Genomic DNA, 10,621 nt, shown 5'->3' on the forward strand with positions numbered 1-10,621 from the left:
CTGTTTGATAAAGTAACAATCCAAATCATTGTAATTCCAGTTTACCACCTGTTTGATAAAGTAACAATCCAAATCATTGTAATTCCAGTTTACCACCTGTTTGATAAAGTAACAATCCAAATCATTGTAATTCCAGTTTACCACCTGTTTGATAAAGTAACAATCCAAATCATTGTAATTCCAGTTTACCACCTGTTTGATAAAGTAACAAAAAAGAGATGCATTCTTTACTAAAGAGCATACTGCATTCGCACATACTTTAATGTAATATAAACACACACAGTGGAATACGATACATATGTCAGCAACATTTAAACATCCAGTATTTTGTTTTGGCTCAGTGGGAATTATTACTACTGATCCACAGGCATATGGTCACTGGCAACAAAGTGTTTGTTAATTTACAAAAGACCTGGGGATTTCTTGGCACTGAACACGGGTCGCTGGAATCAGTAGGAATTCTGCATTATTTCTCCAGGGATGTTTTAGGTAGACAACATGTGGGAATGCTCTTTGACAGTATGAATGAGTCCGAGGCCAGTAGTCTGTCTTAAAGCCTTTCTACCTCCTCCAACTTGTGTTCGATGATCAAGTCATGACCCTGAAATTTGAAGTAGCCCAAGAACTTCTTCTTTTGAAGCATCAATGGAAACCACAGAATATCGTCAACCCACATCTGACTGAAGGGTATCTTGTCCGAGTCGAACCACTGCGGCCGCATCTCTATAAGAGAAAAGGTATAAGTTAGTGAACTTCGTCAGACAACAGTCTAAGAAATGTCCATAAAAAGGCACGTAGTATAGGGTCGGCAGTCTCTTCCAGGAAAGCTATGGGGTCTATGATTATTGCCTGTTGGGCTATGAGTTTATCCTGGTCTCCAAACCTGGCCCTACATAGAATGCATGAGATTGAGAACGAATACCATCCGACTCTGTTGGCTCCCCGTTGTAGTTGTCAGCTCGGAAAACATGCACATCAAGCAGCTCTGTTTCTCCGATGAATTCAAATTTGATATTTCCAATCTTATCAAGTGCATCCACTGTGAGGCCACATTCCTCCTGCAGTTCTCTGGAAAAAAAAAACGTTTGCAAGTAGAGAGAAAGTAGCAGGAAAGTGTGTAGGCTTCAGATAACAGGCAATCAGACCATGCCTACTGTAACATCACAATATGACATTTATGGGGGTATGTAGTATCAGATGCTGCCCAGTGCTGGAATATGTTAGCAAATTGTTCAACCAAATAGTAGGAAAACCTTTCAAGGCATCTACCGAGGACTGCAACCAATCTCACCGCCTGGCAGCCTCTTCAATAGTCTCCCCAGGTTGGACTTTGCCACCAAACCCATTCCACTTCCCTGCTCCGAACCCTCTCTTCTTCATGCCCAGCAGCACCCGTCCAGGCTGCACCACCAGCACCAGGGTCAGCAGCTTGTTGGTCAACATTGTACCTGTAATATACATAATCAGGGTGTAATAATCAGTAGCTCACAATCCATGGATGACCTCACTCTCTTGGTTGCATCGAAGCTACAGTATCTCTAGAAATGATACATTTCAGATTATTCAGCAGCATTCTGTAAAGTTATTTTCTGCCAAAACACTTTTGTAAGAGTTCTGGTACGCAAGAAGACATTACAACAGTGCACAGCAGCAAACTTAAAGTAGCCTTTTATTGCATTCTTCAAGTAGACTAGAAGTAAAAATCCATGCAAGTAACTTGCCTTTATAGCAACTTTTAGGTTGTCAATCTAGTCCTTTAAATGGTTTTCGTAGATTAGAGTTATCCAGAATAAATAACGAATTTCTCCAATCCCGCGTTGACTGTGGCAATGCCTAACATGTGATCGTATTCAATGTGTCGGGCACTGCCATGTGGTCGTATTCAATGTGTCGGGCACTGACCTGTAGCATTCGATATTGATGAAAACAATATAGGATAAAGTTGGTCGTTTAAGTTAAAGATCTGTGAAAATGTGTTACCCTCAAATATTGTCGACTGGAAACAAAAGTATAATGCCACATCATATCAAAACAATTCCATAACTGGTGATATCAGTTGCTGTAGTATTACGGTAACATCTTTAATTACGCATCCTCATATATTGTAACACGTTTGAAAACAAAATAATTGCCACCCGTTATAACTTCTCCAAAATAAATCGATCTGCGCAGATGATGTGCATCATTGACGTCCTCGGACACATGAATTAGATGCGTTCAATTTCAGCTCGCGCGGCGCGCCGGCAGGACTCCCGGGAGAGCTAAATCGCCGAGTTGGCTGTCTTTGACTAAATCGAGCGTGTCCAACAAACTCACGTGATCAGGAAGTGCAACTACAAAATCGAACGAAATGCTGTTTGCCAGCAGCATTAGCACATCGTTGCCATTACATTTAGCTAAATAATGTGGTACAAAAATCATATCTACATAACTCTGTATATCTCCTAAAAAAGGCTGCGCATACGCTAAAAGGAAAGAGTACTGCTGATCAGCGCTGGATAGTTCGGCAGCTTAATGACCCCTTTGTGAAGGCTGCCCATGTGCACAACTACCGGTGTAGAAGCGCCTTCAAACTGCTGGAGATTGATGACAAATACACACTTAAAACCCGGTTTCAACGCAATAGATTGTGGTGCTGCACCGGGTGCTTGGAGCCAGATCGCTGTTCACAGGGTCAACTCAACTGCGGCTAGTGAGTACGTCTTGTATTTACCCAACTGGCAGATTAACACATGACATACTGTTATAATTAACCTACCAGCCAGGCCAATATATATATCTTCCTGCGTCTGACTTTCTTTTGACTACCATGTTTATTTGTATTTATTTATCTAACCTTTATTTTATCAGGGAGTCATACTGAGACCAAGGTCTCTTTTACAGATGAGCCCTGAATTACATAAACTACAGAAAATACGCACAATAGAAATAAAATAAACACAAGCAGAAAGAACAACATGGTCCTAAAAAACAAACACATTCACCAGTAATTATGGTCCTCAATCAGCTTTCTGAATGGACCTAGAGGCACCAGAACATCACATTCATCAGTAATACGGTCCTCAATCAGCTTTCTGAATGGACCTAGAGGCACCAGAACATCACATTCATCAGTAATACGGTCCTCAATCAGCTTTCTGAATGGACCTAGAGGCACCAGAACATCACATTCATCAGTAATACGGTCCTCAATCAGCTTTCTGAATCAACCTTTCTGAATCAACCTAGAGGCACCAGAACATCACATTCATCAGTAATACGGTCCTCAATCAGCTTTCTGAATGGACCTAGAGGCACCAGAACATCACATTTTAAGAACATTTTGAAGATTGTTCCACAAATAACATGCAAGAAGGGTAAATCAGCTTTTAGTTAGCTTTTAGTTCATTTCCAGAGTTAACCATCCCTGAGACTGGGTGTGCTAACTCATGTCTAAAGTTTAGTCAAGATGTTAGGTACAGTGGGACTTTTTGTGAAAGGGCTTTATAAATGAAAACATAGCAATGGGACATCAAAGAGGGACAACCAACTTTCTGGTAGAGAATGCAGTGATGGCTACTAAAATTGTCACCCGTAATAAAGCATAGTACGCTATGATAAGTTGTATCTAATGGCTTTAATGAAGTGGCAGCTGCGTTCATATAGATAATGTCGCCATAGTCTAGGACCGATAGGAACGTCAACTGAAGAATCTGCTTTCTACTATTTAGCGAGAGGCAGGACCTATTTCTATAGAAGAAGCTTCTTACTAACTCATCAATATGCTTTTTAAAGACAGTTTTCATCTATCCCTGTAAGCAGGGACATGATCAAAATGAAAACCATCCAAAGGACGCATGCTTAAATCATCAGTTATTTTTATGCGCTCTAGAGAACAACATGTACTTAGTTTTACCTGCATTCAGTAGCCTACTAATTTCAGGGCAATGAAGTTTTTCTGCAATACAATGAAGGCAGACTGTTAGCTCAGATAGAGCCTCGTCACCCGTGGGGGCAATAGGATACACAACAGTATCATCGGTGTACAAGTGCAGGTAAAATCTTTTTTACAGTCGATATTGTTAATGTAAAAAGTACAGGACCCAGAATCGACCCCTGCGGAACACCTTTCTTAATATCCAGGAAACCTGATTTAACACCATCAGTAGATACACATTAAGTTCTATGTGTCAAGTCATTTTTAAACCAGTTACATTCAGCCTGGTCTAAGACCACTTGATGAAAGCCTCTGAATTATCAGTGAATTATCAACAGTATCAAAAGGTCAATGAAGAGGGCAGCTCAATGTTGCCTTTTATCCATACAGTTAACCACATAATTTATAACTAGGGATGCAGCAGAGATCGTGCTACGACCTGGTCTAAAACCAGACTGATGTACATTTAGAATACATGTCAAAGATAAGTTCTTAGCTGAGAATTAATCAAGGATTCTAATATTTTAGCGAGGCAAGAAAGTTTAGAAATAGGCTGATAATTATTTAGGTCACAAGGGTCACCACCTTAGTGAAGAGGGAGTACATGGGCCTTCTTCCGAACCCTGGGGATAGTACCAGATATAATCGTCAGGTTAAACATATGGGTTAATGATTCAGCTATCAGGCGGGCAGAGAGCTGCAGCAGAAAATGGATCAAGCATATATCAGCCCAATCTTAAGGCATCTAGCACATCACAGATAGTACATTTTTAAAATGAAAACAAAGATTCACCAGGGGTGCGTTCGTAAATTCACTCTGGATTGCCAGAGAGAGCTCAGTGCGCTCTGGGCGTTCATAAATTCAGAGCATTTTCAGATTGTCCGTTTGTAAATTCAGAGCGTTTCGCTCTCGGAGCATTCAGAGTGCACACCGGACGCTCTGGCTGAGGAGTAGTGTTGATCCGAGCTCACTGGCTAAAGTTAACTAGCAGGCTAGCTACTTCCAGGCATAAATGAGAGAACACCTCACTCTGACCATTTTTCTCGCCCTAGCAGAGCTGGTTAGGCTGTTTTTAAGGTATTCAGAGAGTTAGAAACTGTAACTGTCCTGCTGGCATCAATTTTAAATACAACTTTTTGCTGAAGTTTACTGACACCGGCCATATTTAACAGGTGTTGAGCACTCCAAAATTCATCAGTTATTCTGCACTCTGGCACACTCAGATGAGAGTGCTCTAAAATCAGAGTAGATCCAACTCGGGGTCAGGAATACAGGATATGGTGGCTAAATCAGAGTAGAACATGTCATTTAAAAACCCTTGAGGAGAAAATGTTTTCAAATGTCTCTTCTTAATTAAACAAGGATTAGTATTTTGCTGTTTTGTATCTCTAATACATACTTTGGGACAATGATCACCAAGATATACTCAAATACTAAAATATATATTTTTCGGGGTTATTAGTAAGAATTAAATTAATCAATGAGGAGTTAACAAGAGTTTTTCACATTTATTTGTGTGGGTTTTGAGATCAGTTGAGTCAGATTCAAATCAATGTATATGCTTTTAAATTGATTTGAGGCCGGGGATAGCCAATGCAGATTAAAATCCCCTAAAATGACCAACTCCGAGGACAGAAAAAGGTGTTAAACACTCAGATATAGCACCAATAGCATCTGCCATGGCAGCTTGGGGGTGTAAATCCCAGCAACAAATAAGTGTGTATTCTGGTTTATGTGCACTTCTACAACCAGGAGCTAACATTTATGGGGAATATAAATATTTAAAGATTGGGACACCATGAAAATAGATTTGACATATATGGGCACTCCTCCCCCTTTCCGTAATCTGTCACATCTAAATAAATTATAATAATTTCAATGTCTTTATCAGATACAGAACCATTTAACCATGTTTCCTAGAGAACCAGAATGTCAGGACACGAGTCCTGCACCCAAGTGTTAATTTTTTAAACCATACTTTGCACATTTAGGCGCATTAGCCCAAGACCCCTACGGGATTTAAAGTCAGAGGGCGTATTCAGCTCAGTCCCATAAGAGCTAACAGGCACAGGGTCATCTGCAGCTATTTGTTGAGTGAGCTGAGACTTTGCCAAGGTCTCTGGTCCACCCACGTGAGAGCAGAGGAGACAGCATTTGACAGACCACTCTCAAGTCGCTGGATACAGTGGCTGGGGCGGGAACTGGGAGAGCAGTGTTGGCAGTCCGCCCTGATGAAGCTCCCGTCAAAGGAGGCGGCTGCCAATGCTCTATTCTGGGTGTGCTCAGGAGGCCTTGCTGTGGCTCCTGTTGCAGGGCTGGAGCTGCTATGGGGGGCAGGAGTGTCCCAGGGATGGGAGTAGGGAGTGTAACCAAAACTAGCCTGGGAGGGAGGTTGTGGGGGAATTGAGGAGGGTGGTATGGAGGACAGTGTGGCTGATTATGTGAATGATACATGGTGTGCACTACCCTCAACAGTGTTTTGCTAGACCCTGGGGTAGTGGTCAGTCCAGTGTAAAGCTGAGCTGAGTTGAGGTGGGCCAGGTCTGGTAGAGCTGTGCTGTAATGGGCCAGGTCTGGTTGAGCTGTGCTGTGATGGGTCTGCTTGAGCTGGGCTGAGGTGGGCCAGGTCTGGTAGAGCTGTGCTGTGATGGGCCAGGTCTGGTTGAGCTGTGCTGGGTCTGGTAGAGCTGTGCTGTGATAGGCCAGGTCTGGTTGAGCTGTGTTATGATGGGTCTGGTTCAGCTGTGCTGAGGCGGGCCTGATCTGGTACCATGGGAGGGAGATTGTAAGGGGAATTGAAGAGGGTGGTGTGAAGGGCAGTGTGGCCAGCGATGATCCAAACTCTGCATGGGGCCTCTTTGACTGCGTACGGCTTGGGCATAGCTCAGTGCATCTGTATTCAGTTCCTTGGTGGTGTGGGGGGGGGGCAGTGTTGCTGGATGTTCTCCAATCTCTGAGGCGCCACCAGATGCAGGCCTAAAGGAGCGTCTGATTTGTCTCAGGTAGTTGGTGCCTGTTCTGTTGCTCATGTGAGGTGGACTGGCCACCCAGAGCAACATCATTTAACATCCTGGCAAAGGTGGGGACTGTCTCTTTGTGGATTGTCATAAAGACAGTCCAGGCTGATGGTGGGTCAGGTGTATGTTGGGCCTTAGCATACAGTCCCGAGAGAGGCTGGCATTTACGTTCTGGATGGTGGCAGGGTGGAAATCTCTCCTCTGGAACAGGGTAGATATTACTATGTTCGCGAAGGGGAAGATGGTGGAGGCCCTTTATATCACTCCCCTTAGTGATGTGGCCACTCGCTCCTATTGGACACAAGTCATTGGTCCCTGTGTGAATGATGATATGGCTGATGGAGACAAGCTGGGCCACAGTCAACATCTCCAAGGCTCCCTCTGTTGTGGGACACCATAACTTTGACACATTTTTATTTGGGAAAAGTTTATTCTCTAATAAAAACTTTCCACTTTAGTCCATCATTAATATAATGTCTGGTTTTTCATCCGGTCTATGAAGGATGGCAGGAGTGATTGGAGAATTACAGGCTGTGAGTTGGGGATGGAGTGGTCAGTTGGGTCAGTGCGTTGGTTGGTTGGTGTGTTCTGATTTAGCTGTTGTCCTCGTTTTTTTGGGACTCTTTGTAGAGTGGATGGTTACGGCTGAGAAATTCCTGCCTTAGGTCATGTAGCTCCTTCTGCAGGTCGTGTATGTGGCCAGTGTTGACTCTGCTGGACAGTTCCTCTCCAAGTCTACACACTTCTATCCCGAAAGCCTGGTTTTCCTCCTCAACATTATTCAATGCACACTGCGGCTCCCAAACCTCATCCCTATGCTGAAGCACCAGGCTGATCTCCTCCTCTAGAAGATGCTGTGGTACAGCAGGTGTCCCGTGTGAGAGACGCATGCTCAGGGTTGTGTCTGCTGCAGGCGAGGGAGGAAGAGCGACACTGGGGACTACATTCTAGGGCACAGAGGGAGTGGAGGCTGCTGTAGGTAGTGACAGTGTAGAGGTTTTAAGTTCAGCAACAAGATGTTTTATTTGGTCGAAGTAGTGGACAAATTGATCCAAACTGGCCTCCGAACCTTGAACCTTCTCAGCGCTGTTTCTAATAAATATGAATGTTACTTTTGGGGGTGGAATCAATGTACAGTTGCCTCATTGTTCTGTTTTTTGACATTTTAAGTTCATTGTTGGTCTTGTGGAGAGCTCTGTGCCAAGCATTAGGATCATCTGTAGAACATCAGTGAAATGTATTGTCAAGGCAGTGTTATCCAATGTTCTTTTAGCACAAGAAGCTGCGAAAATGAGTTATGACCGCAGTTCTACACTTCATGACCTCTTGCATGTTTTGTTACTTCCAGATGGAGAATTCCCCTGTGGCACTGTGGTTGGAATTGACCTTCTGAATATAGCGCCTCTAGATGGAGCTCACTTCCTGTCCAATCATGACATCACCGACACAGTCACACATGCCAAGCTGCTTGAACTTCTCCCTGGTGCCCAGGCTCATGTCATCATGAGTGATATGGCACCCAATGCCAGTGGTTTCAAGGAGATGGACCATGAAAAACTCATCACAATGTCATTGTCATTGATTGACTTGGCTGAGAAGGTGTTGCAGACCGGTGGCTCTCTGATTTGTAAGTATTGGGACGGGGCATTGGCACACCAGCTTCAGCAGAAGCTTTCAGCTGTGTTCCGTGACGTCAGGACAGTCAAACCAAAAGCCAGCCGAAAGGAGTCGTCCGAGTTGTTTTTCCTTGCCCGGTCTTACAGAGAAAATAAAATAGTCTGACTGTATATTTTCATGCGTGTCGTAAGCTTTGTTCACCTGCAATGAAAGGCTTTAGGTGCTCAAGCACTTGAGTAGCCCCTCTATTTCTCCTTCCTGAATGTACTTTTTGTAAAATATCTATAGTGTTCTATGATCTCTTTACCCAACTCATTAAAATCGATGGATATTCTACAATGATTTACATTATTCAACATCTACAATTCTTGAAACCTTCCATAAAATATTTTAAACATACTTTGTAAGTCCATACCACATCTGTAAAATCCAACAAGAAATTTGTATCAAGCATGCATTATTCCTTTCTCTATTGAGCTGAAATATTTAGCCTACCAGAAGATGGCGCCCTTGAGGTATCCATAAACTGTGCGTTTGCAGGCGCCAATAATTTCTCCGTATGGGCTGTTTTCATCTTTACCGAGAGACAAGGTGATATCAACAGCTATGGGCCAGAATGTATTGTATGTATCAAGCCCTTATCATCAGAGCCACCGTGTTCCTCAAGAAAATTTCTGTGCACGTCAGAACTATTTATTTTTTCCTTTGTCAGGCATGTTTGAAGTATTACAAAGTACATTTGGTATTTGTTTGATAATAAATATTCCAGTTTGCCATTTGTAATGCTTATAATCTGTTTTGCCAGCCATGTAGTAACATGTAATCATTCTCTCATTTAGGGCTTATAAAGGGAAAACAGGCTGGATGAAAGAGCCACGGACAGCATGACTAATGAAATGGCTGATGCCACTGAAGCCGTGCATTATAAATAGTGTTGGTCTTCGCTCTCAGAGAGCGGGGATGTGCTCTTCAATACATCATCAGGCTGGCATTTGAATGCTCTGCTTGAAATGATGTGATTTAGAATTATTTTTGTCAAGTGGACTGCCACTGGTTGAGATTTCCCTCAGGGGGCGGCAGGTAGCCTAGTGGTTAGAGTGTTGGAATAATAACCGAAAGATTGTGAGGTCGAATCCCAGAGCTGACAAGGTACAAATCTGTCATTCTGCCCCTGAACAATGCGGAATGACAACCCACTGTTCCTAGGCCTTTGTTGAAAATAAGAATTTGTTCTTAACTGGCTTGTCTAGTTAAATAAAATAAAAATATACAGAGCGAAATACCACGGGATGAAGGCCTACGGTAGTGTTGATTTGGCACCTTTTACTTTGCCTGTTTTCTTCCTGTAATTATATGCCTCTCAGGGTTTGAAAGTACTCTGCTGATTTTATTAGGAACAAAGAAACAAATGTATCAGAACTGTGCAATGGACTGAGAACACAATTAAATGTGATGGGGCCAGGAGAAACAGATACAAATGTCCCTTAAAATGGAGAATGTGATGAAAAGAACCTCACCATAAAGATCCACATGGAAGATTTCATATATTTGATACCAAACATTGGTGGAGGGGCCCTGTCTCCATGATGCTATTATAAACCTTCATACAATTAGCCAGTGAGCTGTGACTTTCAAGCCATGGATACCTCCCTGTTATCTCCTCAGTTGTATGTGATCCGCAGCTAGATTGTAAAGGGTTCATTGTTGGCATATTGAGTTCCACATGACTTGTGTTACACAGCACAAAGAATGAATAGTAATGTGGACATCAGCCTGCATAAAAATATTAGGTATGTGCGCGACAAATCAACCTCGTTTTAAACATCGTCTTCATGGTATCGACCACTGAACTCGACCTTGTACTATGTTTTTCAAACGCCTTGACTTTTCAGAAATCATTGATGACCAAAGACACAAATAATGTCCAGTTAAATGGCATTTCTATTCAATACTCCTTTAACCTCACTGCCATAAATGAGACTAGCACCGGCTTTACAAGTTCCACCATAGAGTGGTTTGAAGCCAGTCACCTCTACCATCAAGCATTGTGTGTAGGTAGGAGGGGGACAT

General features: G+C 42.8%; 1 protein-coding gene and 1 pseudogene across 1 annotated transcript; one reads left to right on the forward strand and one right to left on the reverse strand.

Annotated features, from left to right (window-relative positions):
• Positions 1-232: 232 nt before the first annotated feature.
• On the reverse strand, positions 233-2,150 carry nudt1 (nudix (nucleoside diphosphate linked moiety X)-type motif 1). Its single transcript, XM_035771113.2, has 4 exons — positions 1,722-2,150; positions 1,292-1,448; positions 923-1,068; positions 233-723 (listed from the first exon to the last, which is right to left on the reverse strand). Exons 2-4 carry the CDS (start codon positions 1,441-1,443, stop codon positions 551-553), a joined length of 471 nt encoding a protein of 156 aa, XP_035627006.1. The 5' UTR covers positions 1,444-1,448; positions 1,722-2,150; the 3' UTR covers positions 233-550.
• Positions 1,707-9,327, forward strand: LOC118384152 (rRNA methyltransferase 2, mitochondrial-like; annotated as a pseudogene).
• Positions 9,328-10,621: the final 1,294 nt, after the last annotated feature.

The sequence above is a fragment of the Oncorhynchus keta genome, chromosome 32 (genome assembly GCF_023373465.1).
Source record: "Oncorhynchus keta strain PuntledgeMale-10-30-2019 chromosome 32, Oket_V2, whole genome shotgun sequence".
NCBI lineage: Eukaryota > Metazoa > Chordata > Actinopteri > Salmoniformes > Salmonidae > Oncorhynchus > Oncorhynchus keta.

Excerpts from the sequence above, each read along its gene's own strand:
- nudt1 (XM_035771113.2), bottom strand. The coding sequence starts at position 1,443 with ATGTTGACCAACAAGCTGCTGACCCTGGTGCTGGTGGTGCAGCCTGGA. Across the intron at positions 1,069-1,291 it reads ATTGAAGAGGCTGCCAGGCG|AGAACTGCAGGAGGAATGTG; the intron begins GTGAGATTGGTT and ends TTTTTTTTCCAG. Across the intron at positions 724-922 it reads GGAGCCAACAGAGTCGGATG|AGATGCGGCCGCAGTGGTTC; the intron begins GTATTCGTTCTC and ends TTTCTCTTATAG.